Source organism: Gymnoscopelus microlampas (genome assembly GCF_963454915.1).
Source record: "Gymnoscopelus microlampas genome assembly, chromosome: 1".
In the NCBI taxonomy this organism is placed as follows: Eukaryota; Metazoa; Chordata; class Actinopteri; order Myctophiformes; family Myctophidae; genus Gymnoscopelus; species Gymnoscopelus microlampas.
The window spans coordinates 23,160,622-23,177,731 of record NC_139962.1 but is presented as its reverse complement, the minus strand read 5'-3'; the positions used below and the strand labels follow the sequence as shown (position 1 = coordinate 23,177,731).

Sequence of the window (17,110 nt, the reverse complement as noted above, 5' to 3'; positions counted from 1 at the left end):
ATCAAAAACAAAATGGAAACACTCATGTAAAGCAAACGTGCCTCAAAACAGTAGCCTACTTCAAATGCAATACTCGAGTAAATGTACTTTCAGTTCACTGTCCACAGCCCACCGTATCCAGAAGTGACACCTCAACGTTCAAAAAAGCCGTTAGGGTAGTGTTGCCAGATTTCGCGAGAGAAATAAGCAACCAGGTCTATGAAAACAAGCCCAAAAGAAGCGACTAGGCTACAAGCTCACAGTCACAACGCGTCATGACCATAGACTGTATAAATGAGAGGTCATGATCTAACTCTATGGTCGTGGTGCAAAGCGTTGTGAGCTTGTAGATCTGCTATTTTCAAAAAATCTTGAAAAACGTGGACCATTTTGAATATTTTTTGAAACATTGTAACTAGTAGGCTACACGCACAATTAATCTGGTATGTGGGGGGGGGTCACTAGAGTTATCCACCTCTGGGGGGGGGGGGGGGGGGGGGGGCTGGCTGGCACTAAATATTACATATTAAAATGTATGTATATAAAATGTTGGAGAACCACTGGGTTTAAACAACAGCCCAAATAAAAAATAAAGCAACTACACTTTATAAACGAGCCAAAAAAACGCACGCCGCAAACTACCAATACTTACAAACAACTTTACAGACAAAGGAGCCCAAAGTCGCTTATAATAAGCTGACATGGCAACCCTCCATTAGGGGCTGTGGGGCGGGACTTCCGGCCCAGCACAACCCGGAAGATTTGGATGCGGGTTGCCTCTGCATCCATATGTTGAACACTTTAACCGTTTTCATGTGATTTTATACATATTCTGTATATAAATACATCCTCATAACCGCCGACATGTTGTCTTTAGACTTCCTCGACGACGTCCGTCGCATGAACAAGCGGCAGGTAGGTCATTTTAAACCTGTAAAAAAAACTGTTTGTTTTTTTTGTTCCTCTTGCTTCCTTCTATGGTCACAGGAACCTTAAAAGCTAGCCGACTAGCTAACCAAAGCTAACCTAGCTTCTTCCCTCCTCCTCCTCCTCCTATAATAACACGTTGCACTTCATGGTCGCTTATTTATTCATTATCTGTTCATTTTTTAAATTGTTGTATGTGTTATTTTGTTATCTTATTGCCTGGGTTGTGCTGTTGATTTATGTATACATATATCTTTTTTTTGTATTATTATTTTAATATTTATTTATTACTGTTTATTTTAAATTGTTTTATGTGTAATTTTGTTAACTAGCTGTTTGGGTTGTGCTGGTGAATTATGTGGCTATAGTAGCTGCTTTTGCTCAATGAATGCCATACATTGATTGATTGAACAGAAATTCTCACTCACAGTGATATAGTAATATAACTCTGAGAGTGATTACAAATGTAACCAAATGCCATTTGATTGCATTTGTAACCACTCACAGAGTTATAAATGTATGAATTAGCACTGAGGATGTTTTTTACTGTGTGCAGCATGGATGGTGTTCTATTGTTGCTGTCAGTCAAAGGGGTGCAGAGGATGAGTGGATGATCACTGCACAAAATGTGATCTTCAATATGTTTCATTCAAATACTTATAAAACATGTTTGAGTTATGATGATTATTAAATACGTTTGATTCAAACGCATCTAACATACTATTTTCGTGGAGTTATGATGATTATTAAATGTGTTTGATTCAAATACATCCAACATACTAGATAGTGCTTTGGTGGAGTTATGATGATTATTAAATATGTTTGATTCAAATACACCTAACATGGTAAATAGCGCTTTGGTTGAGTTATGATTATTATTATTATTAATAAATATATTTGCTTCACATTATATCCCAAAGAAAAAGAATAAAACCCGCACACTCATCTGCTATGACATTAATTGACGACGTTTTGAGCCAAGGTCCCTTAACATATATCCAACATGATAATGGTTTGGTTGAGTTATGATTATTGTTAAATATGTTTGATTCCAATACATTTAACATGGTAGATAGTGCTTTGGTTGATTTATATGAACCCTAGCGTGTCCATTCTGGGGCAAACATTCATCTAAAATAGCAGATCTACAAGTTCACGACACATCGGAACAATACACGATGTTGTGACCTTGTAGATCTGGTATTTTCAGCGAAGAGAAGCTCCTTATGGGAAAACAAGATGTGTTGCATTGATCATTGTTTAATGGGTTACACGTCAGATTCATTGTAAATGGTGCTTAACAATTATAAAAAAAAAATATATAAAAGACCATCCCTCCCTAATGGGCAGTGGGCACTCATGCTTTCCACAGCTCAGTTAGCCTGGTAAACCCTCCCTCCGGAAATCTCATTTCCATTTGATTATGGAAATGAGATTTCCGGAGGGAGGGTTTACCAGGCTACAGCTCAGTGGGTTTGAAGAAATATCAATTAAAACTTGTTTGTTTTTTGTGTTCAGCTGTACTACCTAGATCACCTGTCACAATTATTACATAATTGCAATTACAATTATTATTCATAATGTTGCAATATTCAATGTCAAAAACACAATTAAACCCTTAATCACAATTATTTGTATGACAATGAATCATGAAGTAGTGACTAATAATACTACCAGGTGTTTAAACTTTGTGCATTTGTTTTTGTGTTCAGCTGTACTATCAGGTGTTGAACTTCGGTATGATCGTGTCTTCAGCGTTGATGATCTGGAAGGGATTGATGGTTGTCACTGGAAGCGAGAGTCCAATCGTCGTTGTTCTCAGGTACGTTAAGCTTACTTAACCCATTGAAACTGGGAAAGCATCCGTGTGTGTCACTTTAGATTTGAGCTATATATACTGTGTGTGTGTGTGTGTGTGTGTGTGTGTGTGTGTGTGTGTGTGTGTGTGTGTGTGTGTGTGTGTGTGTGTGTGTGTGTGTGTGTGTGTGTGTGTGTGTGTGTATGTAGCACATTGGTTGGCTATTCAAAAATAGCCGATATACAAGCTCATAGCGTGTGACTTCGTGCATCGCTATGGGCTTGTAGATCTGCTTTTTTTGTCAGAGTTTCTGGGGATCCCTGGTACAAAATATTTAGAGATGGGGGGGTTCTGTGGGCAAATACATATACTTTTGGGGGTTCCTTGACATGAAAAGGTTTGAGCACCACTAATATAGCAACATAGGTTTTTCAGAAAACCGTTAGGGTTTAGACAAGACATTTTTAGACTCGGCCTCAGGGTTAATTTTACTCTTTCGTATGACCATGTCGCGCACCGTAAATGACTGCTCTCCACTGCTGTTGCTGCTGCGTCACCTGCATGTCTGTAAAGGATTATGTAATGTTGTCATGAGCTGGCCAAATGCCCCACATACCAACGGCAGGTTGAAGTGTGGACTACACATGTGTGGACTACGCATGGAAATGACGATGGAAGTATGACTCCTCTGTCAATGTCCTCCAGCGGCCTTTCATATAGTTGATGGAAAAGATTCTGACGATTAAATTAAATGGTGCATTTATCTAGGCTTTCTCCAAAGCACTTTCAGTGATGTTGAACCATTTTCATTGTAATGGGTCCCTGAACCTGTTTATTGTCATGCATGTGGGTCCCAGGGAAATTCAATGGATTCCCAATATAATACTGTGTTACTGTAGCTAGATAGATATATGGAAAATGGTGCATTTATAGAGCGCCTTTATCTAAAGTGCCTTACAATGTGCATTACATTCACACACACGCACACACACACACACACACACACACACACACACACACACACACACACACACACACACACACACACACATCAACAGCATGCAAGGCTCCAAGCTGCTAATCAGAGTTAGTAGTTCAGAGACTTGCTCAAGGACGCTTCACAGAATCGACACTAACCCAGGGGAAGCTGAGGATCGATGGGGACTTTCCGATTCCCAAGTGACGCTCTACCCCCGAAGTCATCAACATAATTGTGATTAGCTCATCCAATAATTGCAATCAGGCCATTATGTAATAGATGGCCTGGATGATAGACACTGTGGTTTACACCTCTGATCTTTGTGTCCAACGCTTGATTAATACGTTGTGGTGCGACAGTGTCTCATGCAGAGAATAGAAGACCTGCAAGCTCACAACACGTCGCGGTTGTGGCGTGTTGTGAGGTTGTAGGTCTGCTATTCTCCCCTTTCGATTGCTCCACTGTTGTCTATTTGAGTCAATTAACCACTTAAGGCCACTTAATCATAACGGTGTCATGCATTTTTTTTTGGGATAATATACAAGCTTGCAGAACGGCTATTGTCACTATTTATTTTAACGTTCGCCTATAATTACTTGCTCAAAATAGGAATGGCTTATTAATCAATTATTTTACTAAAATGATTGATTATTGGTATTTGTTTATGATCGATTAGTTGGATTAATTGTTGCACCCCTATTGCTGCCTGTGTTTTCCAGTGGGAGTATGGAGCCAGCCTTCCACAGAGGAGACCTGCTGTTTCTGACCAACAGGGTGGAGGACCCCATCAGGGTGGGAGAGATCGTAGTCTTCAGGATAGAGGGCCGGGAGATCCCCATAGTACACAGAGTACTGAAGATTCACGAAAAGTATGCTCCACTCTACTTCAGGCTTACAAGGCAATGCATCGCCTTGTGAGCTTGGAGATGGGCTATTTTTGAAAAACTTTAAAAGCACAGAAATCGGGACACATCGGCTGCATATTTGCAGATACCGATGTCGTCAAATAATAATTGCCAAATACAAATAATTGCCAATACATCGACCAAACCGATATGTCGGTCTGGCTCTAAATTCTTTGCCTATGAAACCTGAGAATAAAGTTTTCACGAATTGGCTTGTATGCAAGACACTGATGAGGAGTCCATGTTCAGAAAGGTGAATGGCTGTGTGAAGGATCACACAGCCATTCAGGAATCATCATTCAGGTGCATGTAGACATCTTAAAAGGGAAAGCAGGGGTCTGCTGTGAGGCGTAAAGCTGCCACTGTTCTTTATCTACAGGGAAAATGGAGACATTAAATTCTTGACCAAAGGGGACAACAACGCGGTGGATGACAGAGGACTGTACAAACCGGGACAACACTGGCTGGAGAAGAAAGACGTGGTGGGGAGAGCCCGGGGGTAGGTCGTTCCACACAACCACAATTCAGCAGTTATTCTCAAACTTTTTAATTTCAAGGACCCCCAGTTTGGTATGCATCAGGCCACGACCTCCCATAACTCAGTGTGTCATTGGACTACATCTTCCCTCGCCTACAGGGAATGTGCGTGCAAAGGTTTACACAAAATTCCATAAATCATGTCATGATTTATGGCATTTTGTGCAAAATGGCCCGCTCCTGCAAACCTTGGAAGACAATTGTAGCCAATTGAATATGAAAAATCTGACAAATACTTCTTTTTCACATGACTACAGAGATAATGTGTATGGGTTTGTTTGAGGTTTGGACAAAATCTGTTGGAGTAGTAGTAACAAAACATGTCTTGCAAGAGTCAGACTCTAAATTCTTTGCTGTTGAAAGTTGAGAAAACATGGTGGTACTATGAAAAACTTTGGGTGGAGATTCCTCCTTGTCCTACTAGGAATGTTCGTGCAAAGCTTCATGCGGATTGGTCTAGACCAGCGGTTCTCAGACTATGGGTCGCGACTCAAAGTGGGGTCGCGGGAAGGTGCCGTTGGGAATCAAAAAAAGAAGATTTTTTTTTACCAAGAAGCGGTGAAGAGACGGTCTAGAGACGGACAGACAGACTGACTATCTGACTAATTATCCCCGGCCTGGCGGGGTTCATTAAGAGAGACAGCGAGACACCTGTTATTGAATAAACAGCATAGCAGTGACTGCTATGGGAATAGAGTGGGGTCAAGAGTTTTGAAGCCCCTGGTATTGACCCTCCAGTTTATATAGTGACTGCTTCACTTCACCTAAATACACTAATGTAGTTTTCAATTGTCCCTGACCCAGTTCCTTTTCATTCGTTGTGTTCGCCTGCCCTCCACGCACACACTCATTAAGTTGTGCTTTTTTGTGTAGTCCTCATAACATCCGTCCATGATGGGAGAATTTGCTTTGACCTTTTCTCATGCACCCCCCTCAGTGAATATCCTTTTTACAATCTGCACTGACTGGTCAGCAGTGGTGGACAGTTTATTTAACGAGTGCAAAGTCCTTAAGCCAAGCAGTTCCCTCCTGGTCTGCTGTATGAAGGGTGACTAATCCTCCATTCAGTCTTTGGAGAGGACAAACGTCAATGATGTGCTCCATAGTATGCTCCTCTCCACAAGCACACAGTGGGCTATAGGGCTACTGCCCCATTTGTGAAGGCTGGCCAAGCAGCCTTCACAATGTCCAGTCCTGAATCGATTGAGCGTAGACCACTGTCTCCTTGGGAGGTTGGTTTGGGACCTCCTTGGACTCTCATTCCTTTTCCCAAGCTGATTGGATGGTGAAGTCAGCTGGTGGGGTGTTCTTCCATATTGGGCGTCTAGATGGAAGTCGAGCAGGTTGTAGATGTCTGCATGGATTGGTAGATGGGGAGAGTCTTTGACCCTTTGGAGCATCCTTTGAGTAAATGCTGCTCGCCGGATATGTGGAGGGGCTATGTTTGATCAAATAGGGAGCCAGGAAAGCGGAGCACATAGTCCCGGTTGTGGTTCTCATGGTTGTGTTGAGCTGGGTGTCAACGTGCTGTGTATGGGATGACCTGGACCAGACAGGGGCACAATATTCTGCTGCAGAGTATGCAAGGGCCAGTGCTGAGGTGCGCAGTGTGGAGGCTGCCGCCCCCCCATTTTGCACCAGCGAGCTTGCAGAGCAGGTTCTTTTGGTGGACAGTAACAAAGTACATTTACTTGAGTAAAAAGAAAATGTACTCAAGTAAAAGAAAATGAGTTGCAGAATTCCTCAGAGTCTCTGAAGAAGATAGCAAGATTGAAACGTCAGTCATTCTTTTTTGTACTAGCACCGAATAACTGTCCAAGTTGCTCCAGTGTCAATCTCTTCTGCAACTGTTGTCCCTGCTCCTGTGACGCACCGGGCTAGCCGTATTAGGCTGATGCGTGCCGATAGACTCCCTTTGTTTAAATGTTTTGAGTATCTGTACTTTACTTGAGTGTTTGTATTTTTGGATTCTTATGACTTTCACTCCACTACTTTTCAAACCAAATATTGTACTTTAAACTCCACTATATTTCTAGGGAGTGTAGTAGGCATGAGTGTGTAAATTTCAATATCGGTGGTATTATTAATAACCAAAATGTAGTGTGAGGACTTCTTAATATCTTAAGGATAATCAAATTAATAACCATAAATTTGGAATTATGAGTATTTAAAATTCAAAAGTCAAACATTTAACGAGGCACCATGAAAATCAACTTATGACTAAACACAAGCTTAATTTGTATTTAACCTTAACTTTAAACCACCAATAAAATAATCAAAGATTATAAAATAATCACTTATTATTTTATTTCAATAAATCTACACGATCTGAAGGGAAAAATGTTCTTGTCTCCGCAGAGCCTTTTTAAGATGTGTGTCAACATGTCAGTGTTCTATAAGGAATAATAATTCAACTTGAGCAATGACCAAACTAGATTATATATAAAATGTGAATTTGTAGTTGTAGATCCGTCCTTCTCAGTCTCAGTCGTCGTAGCGTTGAGCAGGGGCCAGTCAGGAGCTTTGTGGCAGGCTGTACTATCTTTAGGTACTATCTTCAGGCAGATGAGAAGCAGCGGAGACACAACTTGGTCAGGGTCAGATCGTCTGGGGGACCCCAAGCTGTTGCGTCTGGCTTGTGGGAGAATCAGGCCTTCCGGTCACGGAGGTGCGGTGTGAAGAGCTTTGTGGGCATCTTCTTCGCAGTCCCTTGCTTCCTCGCAGAGAGGAGCTTCCTCTAGATGAGGGGGTTAGGTCTCCCGAAGTTTTCAAAGTTAAGGGGGGGGGTTACACACAGCGTTTATATACGTTGCGATGAGGTAACATGAGGCTGTTGCAACACACATGTTCTTCCGAAATACATATGTTGTTGTTTTGAGGCAAAGACTTGTCCAGAAAGATGTCCATCTTGGGAAGATGAAGTCATGCACTCGTGCCTTGCTCATGGCTTAAATTACACATATTCTGCAAATGTCGTGTTTATTTTATTTACACAGTTATTACAAACCATTGAATCCAGTGCAGTAAACTACGATGAATATGGTGCAAATAGTATATGTCATAATTACAATCAAAATCATGATTAATGAATTGGAATGATTACACGAATGAAACATTCAAACATTATGACATGAGTGGTGACATGAGTGGTTACTTGTCAATAAGTCAGAGTGTTATCTGTGGGATGATAACATAATCCAATAAAGGGAAACAGTATTATAATCCAAGAATCCTTATCCATTCAGGATTCTGAGTCTGTAGGGTTCCAGTTAGTCTGCTTTGGAGACAAACATCTGAAAATAGAATGTAGCAAGTTTTGGGTTGCACTTCAAAATGAGTCAAACCTTGCGTTTGCGAAATGAGATGCAACTGTCATCTGTATCCATGGTCCAGTTCTGTGGGACATTCCTGAGGGTCAATAGGTCAGTTTGTGCAGCCAAGGCTCCTATGAGTATGACCTGTAGATTGAGCCATCAGTATTAGACAGGGGGAAGTACTTGCTGTGTCCATTTGTTCATCCAATATTATAAGTGTGGAAACTGTATAAACAGTAATTGTGCTTCTATATCGACCGATAGTTACTACAGGAGTGAAAAATGACATTATGAATTAACCACTTAAGCCCTATTTCAAATATTGTGAAAATAGCAGATCTACAAGCTCACAACGCATCACGATGCGACACGTCGTGAGCTTGTAAATCCTATCCTAACCCATTTGGCTGGTAAAGTCAAGCCTTAAACTAGATATTAAAGTTATTTTATGATAAAAGAGTATTTGAATTGGTCAAACTAGCAAGTATGACAAAGTGTATATAGGGCTTAACTGGTTAATTGTATGACTGCAATAAAATGAAGATGTAATGTTTATTGTTGTGCTGTTCTAGTTATGTCTGATTATCTCCTCATCTCTAGGTTTGTGCCATACATTGGAATTGTTACTATTCTAATGAATGACTACCCCAAATTCAAGGTAAGTCTTTTTTCAGTTTTGCCTCAAAAGCCCTTTTAACACTTTTAGATATGGAAAAGACTCCATATCACACAAGATGATCTTGGGGGAGTGACACCTCTTCTTCATCATTAAAATGTTTGCCGCCCAGTAATAAATATCATATTAGGTGAGGCAAACCCACCATCTTGTTTGGGTCTCTGTAGATTGATTTTTGTGATTTGGACAAAAAAAGGGGACGGTCTGGAAAATGTAAAAGGAGACGTGGTAGTATGTTCATTTTAATCGTTTTCGATACGACCCACAAGTGAGAGAGGGAGCTTATTCCATCTCTGAAGATATAGTTTAATCTTTTCAATTAGTTTTATGTCATTCTCCTTATGGAGTGAGCTAAGTGAATGGCATACAGTCTTTTGGGCTCCAATATGTTTTGTACTGTTTCCCCCGCAGTATGCTGTCCTCTTCATGCTGGGTCTCTTTGTGCTGGTCCATCGGGAGTGAGGTTCCAATCTACCCAAAAACACGTCCAGGAAACAACAAACCATGCCTTTTTCAAACTGATGTTATGTTAGATTTCGTCAAAACCAACCGGCTTTTTGTACCATTTGTTTGGGCTTTTTTGTAGAAATGTGGAATAGGGTGTTTACATTTGAAACAAAAAAAATCCAAGCTTTAAAAAGTATTTTTGTGAGGGAACTAGATTAGATTCAGAAGTTAAAGTTCAATCTATTTGTAATTTTTCTTTAGAATGTGAATATGACATTCTTAATGGTTTATTGAATTTTGCTTTTTTTCTGTTCTTTTCTTGTTAATTCATTGTCTTTGAAAAAGATGTGAAGTATTTTATGACAAGGGAATATGAGTGTGACATTAAAAATGGAATCTGTTACCCTCCAATGTATGTATCAATTTGACTCCTTAAAACACCCACAATGCATCAGTGGCAGCAGATTTGAACCGGAAACGCATTCCGCTGCTGCCAACTTGTGCCAAGTCAATCAAACAAAGCTATTGGAAAATGAAACGGTCAGGCCACATTGTGGAAACACAGGACTACAGTTATTATGCCCAGTGCCTATCATTAACCAAAGGTAATGGCTTAGAATATGTCAACAAGGCCGGGTAACAGCTGTTCACCCTCAATTACTAGCAGATTTTACATTTCTTTTTTAAGACATTGATGTAACTACGTACAGTAGTTACATACTGATTAAATGAAAGCAAGTGACTATATAGGTGACACAAAAGACCACAGTTTGCTGCAGTATATTACACCTTTTTAAAATGTCAAAGCTTCCCCGGTCAGAATGTGTCAGCGGAAGCTGTTTGCCTCAATTACCTCTACTAAGCCTTCCAAAGCAACCAGTTTCTTGCTTTCTACAGGTTTTTTTTTTTGTGTCAATTTGTTTTGAAGGTTTGTGGGTTTTGAGGTCTTGTGAATCTGTAAGTAGGCCAAGTTGGACTTGTGTAAAGTCTGTTATCTGTTAAGTATAGATATAAATGATGTGCTTCCATTTTCTTCATGTTTTTCATGATGAAAACCAGGCCAACATGGGGAATTCTGTTTTGTGCAGCACTGGCATGTAATCACTGACATAATAGCATGGATCAAGTTGAATGAATGAAACTCTAGTACTTGAGGTTGGACTGAAACGTTTGACCTGACCCACATTGATGGACCACAGGGGGTCTTACAGAAGGATGGATAGATGGATATCTTTTACCATGAACACTGTAACATAAACATAATGGCTATATAGCACAATACAGTATAATGCAACAATGTTGTTCATAGATGTATAACTATGCATACCAGGAGTGAAACTGTTAATTGAACTAATCGATTTAAGCGATTATATCATTAAAAAAAAGACTTGATTATATTAAAAATATTGGAAATAGTCGATCTACAAGCTTGTCAACCAAGGCTTGTTAACTGAGCTTAAATCGGCTATTTTTGCATGTTTTGAATTCATGGATATTTTTTAGTTTTTGCCGCATTCATAAGCCAATAATTTGATGACCGGCAGCGGTTCCAAATTATTGGCTTAGGAATGCGACAAAAAACAAACAATATCCATGAATTCAAGTCTTCATGGGTTTTTTCTATGGATGGTAATCCATAGAAAAAAACACTTTTTTTGGGAGAACTATCGCTTTAAGTGGTTAATCAGACTAATTGATTTCTGGTCAGGAATCAGACTCATTGATTTAGTTGATTATTAAAAAAAATAGATTCGATTTTTTTATTAAAAAAATATATAATGTGCTTCTCGGTTATTTGATTAATGAAAATAGTAATTGATGGAGTAATGCCCATGGTAATTACAGCTGGTTGAAGTCCTAATGTGTTGTTGTAGATATATAGCATGGCATACATCACAAGGTACAACCTGCCAAGTGTGATGTAGCCGAATAGTAGATCTGGTAATGGCTCGTCCATGTGCCTGGGATCAGCCCATTAAAAATCCCACACATATTTGAAAAGATAGAAATCACACTCAAAGTGCATCAACTGTCACCATTTCATTGCTGTCTGGCAGAAACCTTGTATCTCCATATTTCAACTTGTTTATTTGGAAAATGAATGTCTGCTTCATCATACAAGAGTGTCGCACAAAGGTAGTGAAACTAGCATATCTACAAGCTCACAGTGTGATGCGTTGTGAGCTTGTAGATCTGCTATTTTCACTATTTTAAAATGTTATTAAAATAGTAAGAAAAAAAGGAATGGTTTTTGACCTACAAGGTTTCCACCCGACAGCAAGGATTTGAACTGTCAACCTGATGCTGTGATTGTTAGATCACCAAATGAGCCTGACATTCATCAGTGCATTGTTGAGATCCGCAGAAGTGTGTACATGCGTGTGCGTGCGTGTGGGGCTAGCTAGACACTAAATAAGCCCCATACTGTGTGTGTGTGTGTGTGTGTGTGTGTGTGTGTGTGTGTGTGTGTCGGTCGGTGTCTGTGTGTCTGTGTGTGTGAATGCCAGAGGTTACGAAGAGGACAGTGTTTTGAACTCTCATGCAGGTTTGGCACCCTGGAGTGACATGATGCAGCATGCAGTGCCTTCTCATCTCTAAATGAACTGTGTGTGTGTGTGTGTGTGTGTCTGTGTGAGAGAGAGAGAGAGAGAGAGAGATCCAAATGAGCAGAGAGAGCTAGCCTCATATCCCTAGTAGACTACACTGCCACAACTGGCCAAATGTCATGAGCTGAGGAAGAGGCTTTGTGACTGGAAGCAAAGCATCACCGGTCCTGAGGCATTCCAAAACATGCACCACACAATCTGCACCAGACATCCAGCATATACTGTTAATACAATCTGTGAGTGTGATGGACAATTTTATCCTCACACAAGCAGGCCTAGTAGATTTTGAGAAGAATTTCCCTGGTCCTCACAGCACAAGATAAATAAATGGTTGTTTTTGGGGGAGTTAGACTTACAATTAGGAAAAATATTCAGGTTGGGGTTATGGTGGTAACCGGAATAGTGGGCACCTAAATGTTAAATTGGCTTTTTTGAGATTTTGGAAAATAGTCTGAAGTAAGTGTAAAGTAGGCCTAGGCCTACACATGATTTGAACATGTTTGATCATTTGATATTTAAAACCTATTATTTGTAGCCTACAATAATTGCTATAAATTGCTACTAAACCTGTACTGTGGCTAGACAGTTGGGCATAAACAAGAAGTTGAAGGGTGCATTTAGGTCTGAGTATGATCATGCATTTTTAAATCATGTATATTTCACATTACTTCAGACCATTTTCCAAATTCTATTCTTTTTTCTTTTTTTTTAATATATTTTAGAAAAAAAGAAGAAAAAAATACATTGAGGTGCCATAATGTTTAGGTGCCCACTCTTCCTGTATTCGTTATGGTATAGGATTAAGAATTTTGAGGATAGCCACGGGTCAGAGTTAATTATTTCTGATTTATAATTGTTGTGTGTTCCATGTTAACGCCATGCACCAAAAATAGTTGAACAATGTGGGAAATTGTTCCACATTCCCATTAAAGGGATATTTCACTTCCAAACATGTTTGGGGGCCATTGTCATGTCTACTCAGGAGCACCACAGACAGTTTTTAAGTTGCTTGATTCAGTATTTAAATACTTGATATTCATTTTAACAAACAGCTCCCTTCCTATACAAACCCATGGTAACATCAAACTCTATTCTAACCATGATAGATTTGGTTCTGGTGACTTGTCCTTCTTATGTGTGAGGAGACCATGTTTTTTCAATAACTTTTTTCGTTTTTATTTTTTATGTTTTTTTTAGGGGAAATGGGGAAAAAAATTGAAAAAGTAATCGAAAAAAACATGTCCCCTTACGTATTAGGAAGGCAGTAGGCCTATGAGTCACCAGAACCAAGGATGGGTGTTTTCAATGAATCTAACATGGTTAAAATGGAGTTTGAAGTTACAATGGGTTTGTATAGAAAGGGGGCGTGTCTGATCGAATGAATATCATGAATGAATGTCTAAATACTGAATCAAGCAACTTAAAAACAGTGTGGTCCTGCACAAAAGCCTGAGTAGACGTTAAAATGACCTTAAACATGGTTGAAAGTGAATTATCCCTTTAAAGGTCTAATCCTAAAATTGCCCTATTTGGACCCTTACCACTTACCAGTCTGTGACTCACATTTAAATGAACACTGCTGGGTGGCCACTTCAAAATGTTAACTGGATGGAATGGGGCTCCACGCACGCACACGCACACACTCAGATAGGCCTACTCATCACACTTCTTCTCGCACGCACACAAAACCGAGCCCACCCTGGCCATCATCATGGCAAGACTATAAAAAGCAGGACCCGCCTCCGTTACTCCACCACTGGACAAGTAGAAGGGACGTCTGGACACTTGGAGAATCCTGTGGATGAGCAGATCTTTCCACAATGAGAGGCTTTACGTTGACCACAGTGTGTCCTTATGGCTTACTGACCTACCTGCTGCTGTTCTCCTTCATCTCCCAGACCACAGCGGTCAGCTTCGACCTGACAGAGCTGAGGAATAAAGTTGCCAAGATTAAAGTGAATCCGCGAGGCAATCTCTGGGCAACAGGTATGTAGTCTATATCAGTGTTAATTAAATTTGTATTTATGTTTTTGGCTTTTTCTGCCTTTATTGATAGACAGCGGGATATGGGGAGTAACACTCAGCAAAGATTGGGATTCGAACCCGCAACACGCTGTCAGGTGGCCTAAGGTGCCCGGACCGCTACGCCAGCCGTCCGGGCCATATCAGTGTTAATTTTAACAGTACATTTTTGAGGTAGTTTTAGTCATAGTCTTTGGAATAAAATCTCATTCAGTTTTAGTCACATTTTAATCATCTGAAAAGTTTTAGCTTTAGTCTAGTTTTAGTTCCAGTGCGCCCACCATTTTAAAGTGAAATTGTGGCTTTTATGTTTGAGATTTAATCAAAAATTAAAAAAACACGACCAACAGTTCACAGACAGATACGTAAGTTATGAACTTACATTTTTTGTCATAATTGAGCAAGTATTTGTTTAGTAATTGAGTAAAAAGCAAAAAGGTTCACAACCTACGCCCTCCTACCCTATCCTCTCTTCAGAAGAAATGCACCGTTACGCACGTTACGCGCGACAACGCAGATCTTCTCTTTTAGGTCCACCCTGGCACAACATGTTTTCAGATGGGGGTCCCCGGTCAAATACATAGCCATCAGTTTGGGGGATCCCAAAATGTTTGAGGACTACTTTTACCCATGCAGAGCTAAACTGTTTTCAAGGCTGCCTGTCTATCGCACACGATTAACGGTCAATGAATTGGTTTACTTTTTAAAGGACATTTTATGGGCAAGAAGAGCGTGATGGACAACCCTTTGCTGCCGTCCTCTGATGGTCATGATGAAGATGAAGATGAAGAAGAGGATGATGTTGTCTCGAGGCAGAATCATCTTCTTGGGAAGAGTCTTTTCCAGGAGGTTTTACGGGTCGCGTTGAAAACGCAGCTGGACCCTCACGACAGCCGCTCCAAGACTCAGGTGAGGGAAAAAAACACAGTGGTGGAAAAAGTACTCAAATGCACTTAAGTCCTACAGTACTTGAGTATGTACTTAGTTACTTTCCACGATTGGCCTACACAAGATCAGAATTGCAAATGGGTAAATTAGTATTTGTAACGTGTCGGAGAAAACTGGCTGTGTTGTATTTGTTCATGTGTTGTTGTAGCTACATCATATACACTGTAGCTACAGTGGTGGAAAGTACATTTACTCAAGTTGTATACTAATGTATAATCTGCAAAGTAGGCCTATAGGCTAACAGTCCTAGTCTAACTAAAGTTGTAGTAGAGTAAAACATTATATTTACCTCTGATATATAGCATAGTACTACTTTACAAGTAAAGTAGTAACCTCTTATTGTACTTTAGTACTGTACTTGAGTAAATAATTACTTTCCACCATGATGAAACATAAATTGATAAATGGTGATGTATTCTTTATAGATTAATATACTCAGCACCACGTAAAGTAATTCAAATCAGACCCACTTTTACCAGCTGCAACATTAAAGTGATGAACATATTAATGTATCACTAATAACAATCCAGTAGCCTAATATGATGTGAAATGGACCCTGCATTCTGCATAATGAGTACATTTGGTACTGTAGCCTAAGTATGTTTGGGTGCCAATACTGTCATTTTACTCAAGTAAAACTAGCATACACTTACTTAGAACAGAGTATTTATACATTAAGGTATTGGTACTTTATTTTAAGTAGTGGACGAAGTAGGCTACTCAGATTTCCTTTATGAAAATAATTGATATTTCATAAAAAATGTATTGTAATATTTCATCTTACAACAGTGTAGCACAAAAATCACAAAACTATAGCCGATCTAACACATGCTCACTAACTCGTCGCATCGCGATGCATTGTGAGCTTGTAGATCTGCATTGTCAGCTTGTGTATCTGCTATGTTTGCTATTTTAACAACGTTTTTAAAGAAAAAAGGGAAATATAAATCTTTTTGCCCACAATTGATTATTTTTTATTAAAATCAATGAATGAATGAATCAAAAAATGTTTTATAATCGATTAAATCGATTAGTTTGATTAACTGTTGCACCACTAATTTATTGTGTCTCTGTGTTGTGTGTTTTGTAGGAGACGGGGCTGTTGAAGAAGATTTTACAGAGTTACATTCAAAGCAGCAGAATGTGACATCATCAAACCGTGCTGGCGCCCGCACGCGTGAACATGCGGAGGTCGTCATCCGACCTCGTTGGTCAAATCGATTATGTCTTAACGTCTCTGTTAATTGCTTTATCACGATTGTATGGTAGGCTGCCTACAACACTGTCGCGGTTTTAAAGGTTTCATGGTCCTTCAAACGTGTATTAAAAGGTTTTAACTGAAATATCCGCTCCAGTGAGCCACGGCAGGTTGTTTTCTCTCTGTGTTCCGAGGCCTTTTCAACTGCAATGAAAAAAATACCTACTTGCCTGCAGGTGTCGCTGTTGAGGGATTTTACCTGTCCTCTGCTCCGCCCCCCCAAAGGAGAAGGATAGGGGAGGGGAGGGGCGGGGAGGAGAGAGGGCGGGATTAATGGACTGTGACATCAAAGTCCACGGGCCAATCGCAGCACTTTTCTGACCCTAATTATTCAGAAAACCCCAGTCCACAGAAAACCTAAAAAATGAATAAATAAATAAATGAAATTTGATGTCATGAAACCTAAAGTCGAAAAATAGCAGATCTACAGGCTCACAACATGTCGCATTGCGAAGTGTTGTGAGCTTATAGATCTGCCGATAAGTTAAGCATAATTTCAGGTCACAAGATGCACAGGTTGCAATACCGTTTGTAAATCATGTGGGGGATTTGTTTTCCTGTTACTTTGATGACGTGTGTTGAAATTGCATTGTTTATAAAAAATATTTATATATTAAATAAAACATTGGTTTGCAAAGTCGGTGATCTTGATCTGCTGTATTATAAAGATGCTTTTTTATTATCAGAAGATTATGTTTTGGTATGAGTCAAATG

At 39.8% G+C, this 17,110-nt stretch overlaps 2 protein-coding genes across 2 annotated transcripts; both read left to right on the top strand.

The window, feature by feature from the left end:
• The first annotated feature begins 719 nt into the window (after nt 1-719).
• Nucleotides 720-9,973, top strand: sec11a (SEC11 homolog A, signal peptidase complex subunit). The gene is made up of 6 exons (XM_084062330.1): nt 720-894; nt 2,619-2,728; nt 4,403-4,552; nt 4,968-5,087; nt 9,040-9,097; nt 9,527-9,973. The coding sequence occupies exons 1-6, from the start codon at nt 844-846 to the stop codon at nt 9,575-9,577; spliced, it is 540 nt and encodes a 179-aa protein (XP_083918456.1). The 5' UTR covers nt 720-843; the 3' UTR covers nt 9,578-9,973.
• Nucleotides 9,974-13,988: 4,015 nt separating this feature from the next.
• nmbb (neuromedin Bb) lies at nt 13,989-16,285 on the top strand (the record flags this gene model as incomplete). Its single annotated transcript, XM_084054378.1, has 3 exons — nt 13,989-14,154; nt 14,900-15,099; nt 16,229-16,285. The coding sequence occupies 3 exons, from the start codon at nt 13,989-13,991 to the stop codon at nt 16,283-16,285; spliced, it is 423 nt and encodes a 140-aa protein (XP_083910504.1).
• Between the last annotated feature and the right edge of the window lie 825 nt (nt 16,286-17,110).